Source organism: Nesoenas mayeri, assembly GCF_963082525.1.
Source record: "Nesoenas mayeri genome assembly, chromosome: 15".
NCBI classification, from domain to species: Eukaryota; Metazoa; Chordata; class Aves; order Columbiformes; family Columbidae; genus Nesoenas; species Nesoenas mayeri.
Window position 1 is genome coordinate 8,769,432 of NC_137559.1, and position 17,132 is coordinate 8,786,563.

General features: G+C 50.9%; 1 protein-coding gene across 1 annotated transcript in view; it reads right to left on the reverse strand.

Moving 5' to 3' along the window:
* The window catches only part of LOC308046429 (ankyrin repeat and fibronectin type-III domain-containing protein 1-like), a gene marked incomplete at its 5' end in the record, with an annotated part of 178,025 nt that overhangs the window by 59,544 nt on the left and 101,349 nt on the right, over positions 1 to 17,132 (reverse strand). The window contains one exon of the mRNA XM_080354251.1: positions 8,201 to 8,241. Coding sequence (XP_080210377.1) covers positions 8,201 to 8,241 — 41 coding nt within the window. The remainder of the gene's footprint in view (positions 1 to 8,200; positions 8,242 to 17,132) is intronic.

The window sequence follows — 17,132 nt, forward strand, 5'->3', positions numbered from 1 at the left end:
TGTCTACCCAGCACCACAGGTGAAAGCAGGGTGAGAAAATACCAGGACTGTGAATCAGAATAGAAAGCGGGATTAATCTGTGGTTGTTCCAGGAAAAGAGTATCAGAGATCTTGCTCGTGCTGTGCTGCTGGGCAAAGCAGCGAGCTCTTGAGATGACGCGAGGCAGTAAGGTTGAGAAAGGAGCACAATAAATGGGAAGTTTTCACTCATGAGCACAAATTTAATGCACTTGACGCTACTGAAACCTGCTACGATGGTTTACGTGATCAGAAATCTCTGCGTAGGAGGGGTGGCAGGGGAGGACGAGGAGGGCACTGTATACTTACAATACATGCCGTTATGTTTTGTTTCTTTAGAATTACAGATCTTTTAGCAATCAGTGCTTGAAGAAACACAGGTTTACTTTCACACCAAGAACTGGGAAGAGGCACAGCACATCACACTTGAGCCAGCATAGGACTGCAGGAACTCAACCTTAAATACATGTTCTCAATGGACAGAAAGAAATAGTTTGTTATGAAGGATTTCAGTGTGTGAGTCACACACTAGAAATCTCATGGAGCCAGCAGTAAAATACCACATGCATTTCTAAGTGCTATAGTTGATAACTTTTCAATGAAGGTGACAAAAGGCTGAGCCGTCGCAGTCTGACTGGAGAGGCAGACTTTGAACAAGTAGAGTGAAAAAATAAGACTTCTTTGAGGGGAGAGTTTGCCGAATATCTGTGAAGTCCTAATTTCACAGTTAGGAAGGTGAGTGACTGGCTTAAAAATCCCCTTTGCTAAATGAAGGCTCAGAGTGGAAATGGGATATACTATAAAGGGTGGTCAATGCAAATGAAAAATTACAATGTGTAGGAAACTGATAAGGGAAACCAAAGAGGGGGAAAGAAGGGGAAAACGCATGGCTGGACATCCAAATTCTACTATTTGGGTACAAAATAGATTCATTTGTAAGCAGCAATAGGATCATTTGTAAGCAGAAATTGTAAGACTGCTCATAATGATGCAGAAAACACCAAATGTAGTCAATAAATATTTATGCTTCTTTTTTCCCAAAACACATGATAAAGTACTTCCTAGGAGAGATGAAGCTTTCCCAAACCATCGGTATCTTCACCAATACCTAAGGTGGCCAAATAGCACTAAAGAGCCAGCACAGATAACGTGTACCCGAAGCTGGGAAGAGTCTTCTGGGCTCTGCTGCTTTTTTTGAACAAACTTGGGGCTGCCATGTCCAGATGGCAAATGGCTCCTTCACAGCAATATTCACACCCAGCAGTGAAGATGACCTAGTTAACTACTAAATGGTCAGCCTGATATAAGACCCAGAAGCCAGGGCTCATCTGAAATTAAATTAAGACATAATTAAAGGATGTAAGTTATAATTAAAGTCAGTCGGTGTGTCTTTGTGGATAAGAAATCTTGTCAAATGAGCCCAATGTCACTCTTGAGCAAATACAGGCTGAGCTGAAAAAGGCACCGTGTACATTATAGCTGTACAGGCAGAGTGCTAAGTGCTTCTTGACGTCCTGATTTTAGAAGACAGTACTATACAGTATCAATAAAGCACGTTAAATAGATTAAGAACTGGCTGACAGGTCTCAAACAGAAGTTGTCAATGGGGATTCATTAGTGAGGTTCCACGGGGAGCATGCTAGTCGATATTTTCATCGATGATCGCGAAGAAAATACAAAATCCTTGCTCAAAAAATTAACAGATGACAGGAAGATTGATGTAACAGTAAATATTGATGAAGAGAGTGAAATGTGGGTTGCTTGGTAATGCTGAGCCCATTCAAACACTGTATAAGTTAATGTAGCCCAGTGCAGAATGACACACCTACAGAGAAGGGTTTCAGGCCGTATTTATGAACAGGGACTGTATCCAAGACAAGAGAGAGCCTCCAGAAAGGCTCAAGGGTCACCACGGGTGACCAACCCAACACAAGGCCCTAATGTGATGCTGTGATGAAAAGAGCTGATGCAGTTCTTGGGAGAGAGGAGAATTACACGTATTGCACTGCTGAGACTCACACAGAAACAACTCTGGCAATTAAGGTGCCCACGTTTAAAAGGGGACACTAAAAAAGCAGAGAGGCTGGAGGGATGAGTCACGAAATTGATCCGAGGGCTGGAGAAAATACCCTGCTGCAAAAGATTTGAGCTATATTGAGTTTATTGACAAAAATTCTGCCAACCCCACCTCGAATCAGAGCAATGCCAACCACTCTTATACAGTGAGACATACGGAGAGCTGGGGACTGGGAGCTGAAGCCCAACAAGCTCAAATGAATTTAGATGCTTCTCAGAGATTCTCAGAGGATTAGATACCTCTCAGAGAGCAAACACAACCTCTTCAGCTCATGGAGGAGTGTGTGGGCAGCATTTACATCCCTATAGCACACAGGAGGCCAAACACTATAATCTAATAGACCCTTTCATACCTAAAGCCCACACAAGTGAATCTCAGCGGATAACTGGAGCCTCAAGGCTGACCTCTGCCACACACCACGGTGAGGATGGGTGACTCAGGAGACAGCACCAACCTTGGAGCAATCAGGAGCCAGGGAGGTGCTGAGCAGCAAAGACAGGTGCCAGCTCCCCAAAGGTGAGGTTTGGAGGTAGAAGTCCTGCTAGCTGTGAGGAGTCCCCATCAGGTCTCGTGCCAGGAGCAGAGCACATGGGAAAGGACCGCTCACAGCTCTTGGAGAAACACCAGCAGACAGTGCTGGCTGAGCGGCTTGGGAAACACCTCAACCCACTTCTCCCTCTTGGTACCCGGCTGTGGAAGCGATGGCTACCGTGGGTGGGAGCTTTACCTCCCATGCCAAAAGCATCTATGTGTTGACTCACTGCAGCAAAAACTTTGCTCTCTTGCTTAGAGGAGAACGCAGCCTTGGTTATTTTGTTAAAAAATGCCCATCTTCCTACGCTCGATTCCCTTTTCATGATTAATGCAGAGCATAGCAAATGCAGAAGGGCTGCAGCTGGTGCAGAGGTGGCTTCTGTGCCAGTTTCGGCTCTAAGCTGGCAGTGTTGTCCTCCCATCCCACGAGAGGGGAAGGCAGCCCCGGGTTCAGACTAGCAGGGCAGGCAGATGCCATTTCAATGTCTCCACCGAAGGACCAGGGACCGCGAGCAATCTGGCACCAAGCGGCCATGCCCACTCAGCTCTCTGGTTTCAGAAAAAGCATCAAGGAGAGGTACCCCATGGTGAGCAGCGGGATCTTCTCCTACCCAGAGGCACTGCAGAGGGACACAGGCTGAGGACAAACCCCCCGTGGGGGTCTGTGGGGACAGAAGCCCACCCAGCGCTACCAGGAAAGTGCCTGTTCATGGGAGCATGGACCTTACAGTTGGGACATAAGGAAGCAGAACATAAAGACGCTGAGTGCTTGTGTGACAGTGCTGGAGATGGGGAATAAGAGCCAGGCAGGTTTTTAATTGGACTAGAACTGAAATTACAAGAGGGGAAAAAAAAAAGAAAAAAAACAACCACAACCAAACAAACAACCCTGCTTTGGTTTGAAGAAAGGGGTTGGGGGATAGGAGAAAAAAGCCCTTCAAGTTTCTATGACAACCGGCACAGTAAGAACCTACATCGCAACCTCACTTAACACATTAAAACCTGCACAAAACCAATGAAAGCCAAAACTTTGTTCTGCCATCAGGTCCAGGAGGACCATTCCCAGCCAGAGAGCAAGTGTTCTGTAAGGGGGTGACCCAGCAGTCCCCTGGCTTGTGCACCCAGAGCAGGACAGCACGGGTTCAACCAGCCTCAACAACTCCTTCTCCTGTTGCTGAGGCTCAAGGGACCGCTGAAACCAAGTGGCTCCTTGTCCCAACCTCCCCCAGGCCAAGATATTTAACTCTGGGTATCAAGGGTCCTGGTCCTATCCAGGCATGAGGGTAGAAGGTCATCTCTGTCCTCGTAAATCTGGGTGTAGAGCAACTCGCCATGGTCCCCCAGCCCTATCAGGCATAAGGGCCCAGGGTGTGCACTCCCACACAACAAGCAATAAAAAAGAAAATGAGTAAGAGATGTATTCATTCATACTTTTAAAAAACAGTGGGTTTTGGCAGAATCTATTAGGTACATAACGTGGTGTCGCTCTCCCAGGCTGCCTGGAGGAAAGGGGCAGCAGCAGGACAGAGGCCCCCCTTGCTCAGCATGGATCAGCACCAATCTTACCAGCTTCAAAAGCAAAAAGCACCACGAGCCTGGGCAAATAGGCCACACACCACAGAGGGAGTCAGCAGAGCTGCTGCCTCCTCTGACTCTGAGTTTCCAACTGATCTCTGCCAGCACCGCTCCCGTCAGGGCTGTGTCCTGTCCTGTCCTCTCTGCAGCCACAGAGCTAGGATGAGCCAGAGCTGGAAAATGTTACAGGGAGGACAAAACCATTCCCAAGAGACTGGAGATGTAAACTGTCCTTCTGCCCCATCCCAAGGCCCTGCAGTGACACACCTGTACCCCTCTGGGAGCTGCCAGGGTGGAGGGACTACACAGCCCCCGTCTGGCACACCACAGCACCCACCGCACCGGGGCAAGGACCAGCACCAGCCCCCCTGGGCAGAAGCCCCCTCCCCAGAGCAGCAACATTTCCAGAAGCCTTTCTGGGCTCAGGGCATTACTGGGAGAGACAGAGCCACCTTAGCTTAAAAGATCAGCACAGGCCAGGGTGGGGGAGACCTTCTGAAGGCCAGAAGGGAAGCTGCAGAACCATTCAGAGGTTGCAGCACCAGCCAGTCTCTTGCACCCACTGCAAACGTCCAAGACAACTCTTTGCCATATTGTGAGTGACCTCCCACCGCTCATACCCATTTCTGCTGACCTTCTGCTCTCCTTCTTCCATGGCCCAGCTCTGCTCTCCCTCCTCAGACTGGCATTTGTTGAACCATGACATTTCTTCAAGGTACCTTTCCAGGATTCCTTTCCTTTCCCAGCACTCAGAGAGGCTTAAATCCCCTCCACCTGCCTGGAACTCAGGCTCTGAACACACTGGCCAAACCCCAGGGGAAATGCTTTTTAACCTTGCCATAAAGTTTCAATGGTCCAGACCCTGCTGCTAGGATACCTTGACCAGCATCGTAATCTTCTTTACTTAATTACATTGTGTGCCCAGGATTTAACTTCCCAACTCCTCAAAAAACTGGCTGAGCCAGGATTTGGGGCTGGAAGTGGGGAGCCCATGCTCACGGTCCCTTCTGGAGGGCTCAGCTCCTCTTCAGCTGCCAACCCACACCCGTCCAAGGGGCACCCACTCCACAGACCCCAACACCTCTCTTCCACCCCCGTTCTCTGCCATCCCACTGCCACTGGAGATGCTGGTGATGGCTCGTCATCCTTTCCTACAAGCAAAGCTAGGAAAAGCATTCTCCAGACATGTGAAGGTGTTTTGGGGACAGTTTCTTGCAGAATTCTGTATCCCCTGGCTTCAGTACAGAAAGGTGGCCTCAGCATTGTTCCCTTACCCCACAGCACCCCTTGCATCATCTGCACCATCTCTTACTCCCCCCTTTCCCTGTGTGTCCTCCTCCCACTGCTTGGCACTTTGAAGGTGATCCTGAGCTACCTGAAGAGCATCCCAGCTGAGTAACTCCCAACCACCACAAAAGAAGTCAAATGTAGCATATATGTGTGTTATTATTACCATTACTGTAACAATAATGTCTGAGTTAAGGAGGCAATAAAAGGAACACCGATCTTAGGAACACACCTAGCTTATTATGATGGCCCTTAACACTTCCAAGATGTAAATACAGATTTCTAGACCCTTAAAATCACCACTGTTTTACAAGATAATGATTCAGCAATGAAACACTCACTTTTATCTAAGTGCTGGCATGGAAAGGTTTTAGTCTAAGAGATGAAATGTTCTGCCCTTAAAGCAGGGTGACGACAAATTAGCTGCAGAGACATCTTGGGATAATGAAGACTGCAAGGCAAAACAAACATGAGCTGCTGCTTTATGTAAGGTAGCTTCATAGGTTCCTCCTGCGTTTACACGTCTAAGGCTTAAGCACAGAAGGCGTGCGGCAGTCTTCAATCTGAAATGGAGACAGAGCCATGAGGTGCCTCTATAAAAGTGCTGTGGCATTCTGCTGGAGCAAGGCATGGGCTCTGAGACATCAGGTGTCTCAGCACGGCCACATGGTCCCAAGGGACTGAACGAGCAGATCAATGGAGAGCGTTTCATGTCGCTGCAGCGGTGTCTCTCTTGACACCTCAAAGTGCCTGGCAAATATTAACTGCTCCCGAGTGACGACTTTCTTGACAGATGAGCATCGCTCTCAGCAGAGGAGACAGCATGAGCAGGGAGTGCAGGCAGCTCCTGCAGCAAATCAGTGACACTTTAATTAAACCCAAGTATTTCAGTCTACATTTGCTAGGAGCTTTATGATTGTTATTACTACCAAAATTTCTTTCTGGGTTCGAAGAAACTGAGTTCCAGTCTGTATCTGACACTGAAGAGCAAATATATGCCACCGGGAATTAGCAAACACACCAGCCGTACTTGGTTCCTGTCAAGACACTTCCAACCAGCCATGCCAGGAGAGTTATTAAGCAAAAACACAAGTCCCAGGAGAGCCTATTCCTGTCTCTGAGCACGGTGTCCCTGGGTCTTCAGCCAGCAGGTCCCTGCTCAGGAAACTGCCTTGACAAAGCAGTCAGAAATTTAGAAGGATGCTGGAAGCCCAGACATACTCACAACATTGCAGCTGTATTAGCAGCTTCCAAAATCAGGATGATAAAGGACCAAGCAGCTCAGGGACTGCAATGGGGGAACTACGTGCCCAAACTGCATCAGATGAGAATTACAACTTTTCAGTACAGACCTAGAGACTAGCACTGAATTTTGGTGATATAAAGCAAACAGAGCCAGTAGGTAACTGAAGAACACACCCGCAGCCGACACTTGCAGGGAGCAGGCAGCCCTGCAGTGCCCCGTAGCACAGCACGCCGTGCCCAATGTCCCTGAGCGGGCCTGTCCCGATGCAAAGAGTCACTCAGACTGAGCAGCAAGGGAGGATGCTGCCTCAGTGCTCCCCGTGTGCTTGAGCACCGCTGGGAAGCAGCTCTGCAGGAATGTTTTGGAAAGCAGCAAAGCAAGAGCAAGTGCAGAAGGATGGTTAGTTCTGGAGAAATTTCCTCGACCCGGTTCCTTCTGAATCTTCCAAAAACACACCCCTCTGACAATCCTGCATGTCAGAGCACTGTTCTGCAACTTCAAAACCACCTATAACATTTTTTCAGAAGAAAAAAGACTATGTTCGCTTCCCTAAACAGAGCATGAGCAACACAAGGTCCCACATGCAAAAGTGCTCAGCAGCACAACGCACAGCTGCTTAGTGGTCAGGGCCAGAACCGAACCTCTCGGCGTGGCCTTTAAAAGAGTTTACCCCTATCCAAATAATGACAGTATCAGACGCATCCTTCCAGCAAAGAAACAACCTTCTCACCTCGGAGGTGCCATGCTCTGGCGAGGCTCTGCCAGTGCTGGCTGCAACAACACAACTGGTCTGCAAGTGCAAGCTCTGCTCGCGTTTCAACACAGGTCTCAGAGGTCGACAGCTCTAAGTACCCTGCTCTGGCTCGCTCACTTATGGACTGTCACAGCCAGCTCAGGGCTGTGGCCAAGGGCACACACTAAGTAACCAACTGCTTATGTTAGTGGCGCGATTACAGATCCTTTGTTCATGTTCATGAATATGGTCACTTCTTTGCTCTCACCCTGAGGCTCGCCGTGCTTTACAAAACACAATGGATGGAAGACGACAGGCATCAACGTCAAAGCACGGGCTGCGGAAGACGTGCTTCAAGATCAGCCCATTGAGACACAGAACGAAACCCTTCAGTTGTCCAAAGCAGCTCAGCTGTGCAGAGCCGGAGCAGAAGGAGCCCGAGGTGGGAAAGGTCACCCCTGCGTCCCCTGGTCCCTGGCCACCAGGTCCCAGCTCTATCCCTCAGGCTCAATCAAGCTGTCGTGATTCCTTCTGACCTGATTTAATGATTTGCATATACCCTGAAGCCAAAATGATTGACAGCCCTTCCACTGTTATCCTCACTTGTGTAATTGCAGCAGCTATTCTTGTACATTGAAACGTCTAATCTTAGCAAGCCAAAGAGCTGCTCGGAAATATAGACCAACCGGGAATTTCCATGCAATTACTCACCACGGCTACTGGCACTTACTTTGGCTGGTAAAAGTCCTTCTTGTCCGCTGACCCCAGGCTCTGCAAGACACAAAAAACAGATGCATTTCTTTAACCCTTTTCCAAGCAAGTATCATTGATGAGGATGTGTGGTGAGCAGGAAACTGCATGCCTATGTTTTTGCTGCCCAGTGGGTATGTATGGGCCGGCTGGACAGGGAAGGCAGCTCAGGACCTCCAGCCACTGAACGCACCGTAGGCAGAGCCCACAGCAGCCAAGGATGTGAAAGTACAGAGCCAAAGCAGAGGTTCAGGGATGTGTTACATCTGAACCTAACGTATTCAGGCATATCTGTATCTCATATCACTCGCAGAAGCGTGGTGACTTGTGCCCAGAGGGGACTCGTGTCCTCTCAAGCCTGCCCAGCTGGAAAGAGAATGAGATGCAGGACTGGTGGAGGGACTGAGCCACCACTGCCTGCAGTGAGCCCCCAGCAGGGCAGGGAACTGAGCCTGAGGCCCACAGCCCCTCCTGGGGGACAGGACCACGAAATCCTTCTGCCAAGAAAAACGACACCGTACCCCAAGCACGTTCAAGTCTGGGAAGCAGAAATGGCCCAATGCACACTAAGGTTCCTGTGTGCCAGCATTTTCCCCAGTGCTACCAGCTCCATCGATGGTCTAGTAAAAGCATGACAACATCCCAACCCAGAGCATCAGGATCCCCTGGGAGACCTCAACTAGGCTGAGCCACCCCATGGGGAGCCTGGGGGCGATGGGCATCCCACAGACCCCACTTTGGGTGCAAGGCAGGGTGTGTGTGTGACACACACAGAAAGTACGTGCGCACCGCCGTGCCTTGCCCCACTGCCCAACAGGGGCTTATACACCCCCATATGCCCAACGCTTCCCCCCAACATGCCTCATCCTGGAGGCAGCCATGGTGGCGGCTGGCCCCTGCCCTGCTCCGAGGCCCAGTTCATGGTACATGCTTGCTGAGCACCAACAGGCCCCCTCCACCAAGAGATGCAGAGGGACAGACAGGCTGTGCCCAACATAGCGGGGTGCTCACAGCAGGCACCACCGCAGCAGACAGACAGACAAACCCACCAAACCTGGGTGTCAGCAAAGCCGTCACACCACCAGAGCCCTCTCCTCCTCCTCCTCGTCTTGGGAACGTTCCTCACCCTTGCACCTTGCCAGGTTGGGGGACGGTGGCAGCAGCACAGGGTGGCCCTGCTACCCTCCCTGTCCCCGTGCAGGCGACAGGCGTGTGCCTGTGTGCGTGTACACTCGCAGGAAGCACGCTTGGGCTCTGGGGCTGCTGTTGTAGTTTTGGTTGCCAGGCAATGGCGAGCACAATCGCCAAAGCAGTGGGAGCAGCGGGGCCGAATGCTAATCAGGGGCGCAGGAGCTCTCTCCGTGCTCTCCGACGGCCAAAGCCACCCGGTGCTCCCACTCTGGGACTGAAAAGCAAGTGGGAAGAGGAGAGGTCCAGCTTTTAAGCAGGCAGAGATCCAGTGTCACCAAAACATCCCCCTAAAAGGGAGCTATAGCCAAGCCAGCAAGACAGGCTGACGCTCTCCCCAGCACAGAGGTGCTGGTTGCACACCAGTGCAGGGAGGCTGCAGCCAAACTCCACAGTACATGGAGCTGGATATATGCCACCCCCTTGCATGTCTCATGTGTCCATGGGGCCAGGGGATGTGCCTGAGCTCCAGCTTGGGGTAGAGCTCAAAGCGCACAAGGAGCAGTCCTCTAAGGTGGGAAGATCTCATCTGCCTGTGTGCCGAATGCCACGTCAGCGTGCAAAAGCTTGATGGGCTCTGAGTGATCCCCACCAGGCAGAGACAGTGGTACCCTTTGGCTCTCCCCGCTGCTTCCCCTCCCAAGAGAGAAGCTGCAGCACAGCCCCACAGGACTGATGGTCAGACACCAGAATGGGGTGGTCAAATGCTTGCACAGGCTGCCCAGAGATGTGGTGGAGCCTCCAGCATCAGAGATAGTCAAAACCTGACTGGATATGGTCCTGGCCATCCAGGAAAACCAGGTGTAGGTGACCCTGCCATGAGCAGGGGCTTGGACTGGGTGATCTCCTCAACCACCCTGTGCATTCCTGAAGCAGCAGAGAAATGATCACAGTAGTAACTGCACAGAGTGAACGCCCTGGGCAATGGGACCTGTCCTCTAAGCCCACAGTACATCCAGGAATAACTCCACTCCCTCAGGAACTGCATTCCGCTGAGATATTTCCTTACTTCTTTAAACTTGACACCTAAAACCCTGGGTGACACTTCCCAAACCGTGGATTTGCTGCAGTGAGGGTGATGAGCCATGACAAATTCAGTTTCATCTGATATCTGTGCTAGCAGGGATCACAGAGAACTGTTGATATTTAAGGAGAAACGACTTGCAAACAGCTTTCTCAACACCATTGAAACAACACACGGAAAACCTGCACCCCACCCAGTCAGACCCCCCACCCAGCTGCAGCTGAGGTCCATAGGAAAGAGCTCTCATCAGGCCCACAGCCACCTCCAGACAGTACCTGACCTTTCTGATAACTGATAACTGCGGGAAACAACCCTGACACTATTCTACCTTTCTAAAATGCTGGAGGCACTATTGCTGTCACAGTGCAGGAGGCAGCAAAATCTGCAGTGGTCCTGGTATGACTGGCCAGGAGCACCGAGAGAGCTCAGGGCAGAACTTAGAAGATCCCCCCCCAAGTAGACCCTCATCAACAGCTTGAAGGTATTAATTAGGAAGCCCTTAGGGAACTAGTGATGAGAGGAATCAGTGATGGGAGGAACCAGTGATGGGGGGCTGCGGGCAGGTCTGAGTGTGGGTGCTGCCAGCTGTAGTGTGGTGCACGAAGGGGCAGCAGCTGAAACATGTCCCTTGGGGCTGTGTCAGTGCCACCATCCCTGTCTCACCACGCTGGGTACAGCAGTCTCAGCCGGCATCTGCAGGAGGAAATTATGGAAAAGTGGTCAAGGGAAGGATGGGACATAAGGGAGCAGAGCAGGGTGAAGGGAACACACAGCCTGGATCTTAGGAAAAACATTCTGGCACTGAGCTTGAACCAACTCCAGTGGGAGAGATAGAGCACATTTCTAAGGGCTTTGAAAAAGCTGACTAGAGAAATCATTGAGACCGGCACAGAGGGGACAGTTCTGGCCTTACAGGGAGCTGGGACCAGCTTTTCTTCTGCCAGTGCCGGATGACTGAAAGAGGCAGAGAGCTCCCAAAAATGAACAAAAGGTGACCTGGCATTTTCTCCCACCTTCTGGGAGAAAAGATCAGTTCTTCCTGAACTGATGTGAGATCTGGAGGCTTTTATCTGGGCAAGTATACAATAAAAAAATCAAATGCATGCTCTGTTGTTGGTTGATCTATGGGCTTCCAGGAGAGTTCTCTGCTGGTGGCTCCTGAGTGATTAAGGCACGGCTGCAATGCGATGGCTCAGCTCCCAAACTAAACTCGGGAGCCCAAAGGTTCCCAGAGACCTCCCGCTGCTGCTCAGGATGCTGGGGAGACTCTGGCCATCCTGGGAGGGAGGGAATGGAGCATCCCTTAGTTCAAAGAGTCCCCTGCAAGCCCCAAGCGCCACCCCGCAGCGTGAGTCACACTCCAGCGGGACCCGCTGTGCTGCTTCTCGCTTGCTCACTTCATTGGTGACTCAGGGCTTAGGAAGCACATTTTAAATCTCTTAATGAAATAATGGAGAGAGTCATTTTTATCGGTGTATATTTTTAAAACAAATACTTTAGGCGAGGCTTGCGCCCATCTCCACCCTTTCCTCATGAGACACAGAGGTGAGTGACCACAGGGACCGGTAGCACAGGCACATCTTGAGGGGCAGGAGCAGCCCCCCTGCCCCAGGCAAAGTAGCTACCAAAGAGCTGCCAGGCTACATCCCTCCAGCGCTGATGCTCCTGCTCCCCGCAGGGCCAGGGGAGGGACGTGGACAGCATCCCAGATGACATCCCTAAGAGGCTGGCAGTGCCTCCAGTGTCTCGCTCCCCTCGGGTCCATGCCTGCCGAGCGCCTGCCCTTTGGGATGCAGCCGGGCACCGTCTTTAATCTCTTTATTCTGCAGAGGAAACAACCACCGAAACAGAGGCAGCAGCAGAAGGGGACACTGACGCCAAGCCCACAGCTCCAGGGTGCCAGGATGCAGCCTGCCAAGAAGTGGGGACTGCCTGCCAATATGATTAATAAAGTGTAGTCTCGAGGTCATTGCCATCACTATCCTCTGCCCCTCCCCATACAAGAATACCTGAGTCAGGCTTGCACTACCCTTGTTTAGATTAAAGAAACTCTCCATGCAATGCTCAGAGCCTTTCTGCTCTTACAGAAAAGTGCAACATCAATGTTGACTGTGCAATGTCACAGGAACACCTTAGAAATGCTATGATGGAAAAGAGAAGGCAATGGGACACTAGTGTTCCTGGTGTATTTACGCTAAAACAAGACCAACAGAGACACCAGAGTGGATTTATCAGCCATAAGGACCCATACCCAGGTTCTAAAAAGCACCTTTGCAGGGTTGAAAAAATGCAGACTCCCAAACTAGAAGGGCAACACCACCCTGACCATGCGTAAAGGCTTGCCCAGTGGCACCAAAGCCAGCAGAGCAGTGGGAAGACCTCTCATCTTCTCAGTGGTGTTCCCAGTGCTGCCCTTCCCAGCCCTCCTTGCCAGGGCATGGCAGTCACAGGGACATGCAAGCAACAACCGGGCTCCTTCGCACTGCAGAACATGCTTCTTTTACGTGCAAGATTCTGTATGAAATGTCCAAGACATTTGTAGGCTTGTCTCTTTATTTAAAACACGACCTATGATTTTCACAAAGTCTTTGCAAACCTATGAGAATCTGGGCCAACATAAGTGCCTGAAATAATTCTCTTAATTTCACATTTCAGGCACTAGGTAAACTATTTTGCAAGTTATTTAAATAATATATTTAACAAGCCCAAGTTACACAACATACATAAGCTACCAGGCAGGCTTCCCTAGGACAGCTCTTCTCCAGACCCAGCCCCGCTGATCTCTGATAAGCATTGGCACAACACGCTGCAGACAGAAAAGATGAGACTAATTTAAAGGACCGCCTTGAATTCTAAAATTCAGCCAAGCTGGGGAGATAACAGACATGGGGTTGGAAACAAAGATGCTCACGGAGGTGAGGTATTGTGTTATTTATTTATTCATGCCAGCAGACATCAATCCTGTTGTACTTTTTCCCCTCCTAAATGTTGCCAAGCATAGCCTCAGCTCATCTTTTCCTGGGCAGTGTCCCTGGGAGAATAAAGTTATTAGCAAGGCTGAAGAAGCCTCATGCAATTATTGAGAAACTACACCAAAATAATCCCCAAGGACAAGCGGATGCTTGCAAGTGGCAGCTTTCTAAGTCATTCCAATAAAATCTGGCTCAGTAACTCCCAGTGTAATCAATGCCCACACAAACAAAAGAGATAAAAACTGAGGGATGAGTTATTTTTCCATGCTAGAAGAGGATTCTGCAAAACAAACTAGTGGGCCAACGCTGATAGTGGTCTATGCTGCCAGCCTGCCATCCACGCCTGGTCACCTGCTGGGACCTCGGCGCCTGCCCCAGCAGCTGCAGCGTCCCTGAGCTGGGACCCTGAGCCGGGTCCCCAAGCTGGGCTGGGCAGATTCCCATGGGAGTTGGGCACAGGCAGCAGGCACTTGGCCCCCAGGGCAGGACTGGGGGGGGGGGTGGGGGAGAGGGCAACACTGCACCGCCTGTCCAGCCCCATCTCAGCTTCTTGCCCCTCGATCCTGGCGGTTCATGCTTTCAGGCAGAGCCACTTCCTCAAGCTCAGCGTATCTGCAACATGCTGCATTTATGAGTAATCCAAAGTTGATGCCTGACTGTCAGAAGGGGAAAAAAATTCAGAGCCTGTGATGCGAGAGGGCTGTTTGGAAGGAGGAAGGAGACATGACACCCTGCTTCAGCTAGCAGCATCCCCCTGAGCCAGGGACAACCCACCCAGAGCATCCCAGGGCTCGGCACAACATGCACCTCCGTGTCCCTCCAGCCCTCAGCCTCTGGCACAGACTTGGCCAAGAAACCAAAAGGCTACGGAAGCGCTGCCTCCTCCTCTGCAGGCACCAGCTCCCCTCCATCCCACTTGCCATCGTGGCCAGTCCCCAGCACCAACCCCTTGAAACAGTCCACAGACAGCACCCCAGCTAATACAGTCCAGAGCTCTCCCGAAATGTGAATTTGAGGCCAGATGAACCTTCACATCCTAAAACCTGAATTGCAGGCTGGACAAACCAGACCGCTCAGCTGAAAATCACTGTGATAGTTCCTGTCTCTGACGTGGTGGTGCTGCAAAAGAGCTCGCGCCCCAGAGGGAGCTCTGGGCCACCTGTCTGGGCACAGCTTTGTACCTCCAAAGCCAAGAATTACTGGAAAGCAGATCCTCACCTGTGTGCTGAAGCACAGGGGTGACTGAGGAATAAAGCACAGGAGTGATTAAGAAAGGGTAGGTCACAGAGCAGAGCAAAATCTGGTGGCAGGGAAAGGGTCAGGCTGGGGCAGCAGTGCTGCCTGCCCAGATGGAGGGATGGAAGGGGCTTGCCCGAGAGAGGGAGGGAGGAGTACATATGCCACTGAGAATCAGAAAAGGGCCTCAGTCTCTTGAAGGATGGCGTTTCAGCAGAGTCAAAGCATTGATGGACCGTGGAGAGATACATGAGCCACCAGCCCCAGCCTCTTGCTGTCATCATCCTGCCTCCTCCTGTCTCAAATACAAAGGCCCCAAGGAGGGGCTGGGCAATTCCCCACAGATCTGACCCAGCCAGAGGAGGATGCCAATGGCTCTAACCTTCATTCTTCAGCAGCTAGCTCATCCCAGCCCAGCTCTGGAGCGGGAGTCTGAACCACCTATCACACTTGCCTGCAATCAGCACCGACCCCGTGCACACACATGGGGCATTGGCATAAATCCAAGTCGGGCTTTGAGCCCAAAGCAAGGTGAAAAACAAGCTGAAAACTAGAAAAAAGTGGTTTTGGACTATTTAGGGGGAAGGAGAAGGGAAACGTGGCTATGCACAAAATGTAGTCTGAGGCAATCCAGGGAACAGAAACAACGCTCTGCAGCCACCCCCCAGCAAAACAGCACAACCCACCCTGGGAGCTGGAGGTGTCCTCCAAGCAGCTCTCCGCATCAGCAGAAGAGGTCCTGTGTTCCACTGGCTCCCCAGCCAGTGTATCCTGATGCCACAGCCATGTTCAGATGCCATTCTGAACACACCATCTCACCACACCACAACATCCTCCTGTGATCAGGTAGGCAACCACATTCCACCAGCTCATCTTACCAGAGGCTGAATGCTCTTCTCTGGTTGCTCATCCACCCATATGTGCAGGACCATGAGGGGAGACCTTGGTGTTTTCCTAGGGGCTGACATGCTAACATAAACCTGGTTCTTTGGAAAACAGGCTTCATCTTTCACCCAACCAACATATGACCTCCAGGAAAGCGATGAGATGGGATCTCCTGGCCAGCAGCCCCATTACCAACCCCTTGCTCCAGAGCATGTCTCAGTAGCTCACCCTAGCCCTACCAAAAGTTTGTATTCACGAGGGCCAGGCCAAGACAGAGCACGGCCAAACTCCCCAACATCATCAAATTCTGCTTCCTACTCCTCGGGCACCCTTGCAGGTGCGTTGCACAGAGGAGCAGGGATCTGTGCACACGTGCATGTTGGACCAAGCAGGACTGGAGCCAAACCCCAGTGCCATGAGCCATGCCAGCACAGCCTCGGTGACACCCCTCCTCCCGCGGTCTCCTTCCACTCAGCAATTAAACACACACAGCTGGGTTGGCTGCAAAGCAAACCCTTGCAACCGAGTTTGGGTTCCTCATCACCCAGGTGATGAGGACAGGCTCCGTCCCAGACTACGCCTGCCTACCAGGAGAAAAAGCAATTCTGTTAATGAGCATCCACCAGCACCCCCAATAAACAATTCCATGTGCACTCGTCTTTCATTCCTCTGTCACTGTGCCCTCCCATGCCTTTCCAGCCCCGCTCAGCATCCCCTCAGCCTTCTCCTGCCCCATCTGTCCCAGCCAAGCCTCTTCCCCAGCCAGGCTCCCTGTGCCAACAGGGGCTGCTCCCGCAAACCCCTCACAGCTCACACTATGCTAAAGTAGAGCTGAACTTCAAAGCATTTCTTTACCAAGAGCTCATCCAGGAAACTTTTTTTCTCTACTTGTATTATACTGCTACATGCCTGTAAAATAATAATTTATGCATATATACAGATGCGTGCACGCACAGGCTCTTCATTTAAAAGTTTCTCTTTCTGCAAGGACACCCCGAGCCGTGCTGAGAGCTGGCACAGACTGAGCCGTGCACTTGCTGCTCATCGGAGCTTCTCTGGTTGAAAAAACTAGACAAATTGCCAGCAAAACCACTGGAGCTTGCAAACTCCGCCAGCTCAACAACATCATCAGGGTGACACACATGCACAGGCGTAGGCACCTTCTCTCCACATTTTCATTAATCAGATCCTTAATTAGGCAGGTAAGGGTGCGGGAGCTGCAAGGGAGGAGCGGCAGACACCCAGGCTGTATATTCATTGATAGCTGGTACCAACACCATGCTGCACATGCGCTATTTTCTACCTTATTTCTCTTTCTTGATTACAGCTTGCAAACTACTACTGCAACTTTAAGCACATCTAGAAAAAGCTGTGCTTGGGCTTAAGTGTTTGCAGAATCAGGGCTGAGATGTGCAGCTGAACATGCTGCTATTTATAGCGTTAAGCCCTGAGCATGGCAGGCACAAGGGGTGCAGTGCAACTGAGTTTGTGTTGCTGCTAAAATCTGTCTCTTTTAAAATTTTGCCTCATCCAAGGGGGTGTCAGCTGTCTGACCTTAGTTGCATTGATGCACTGCCTGGTCTTTTTAAACATTTTTGATTTTTTTC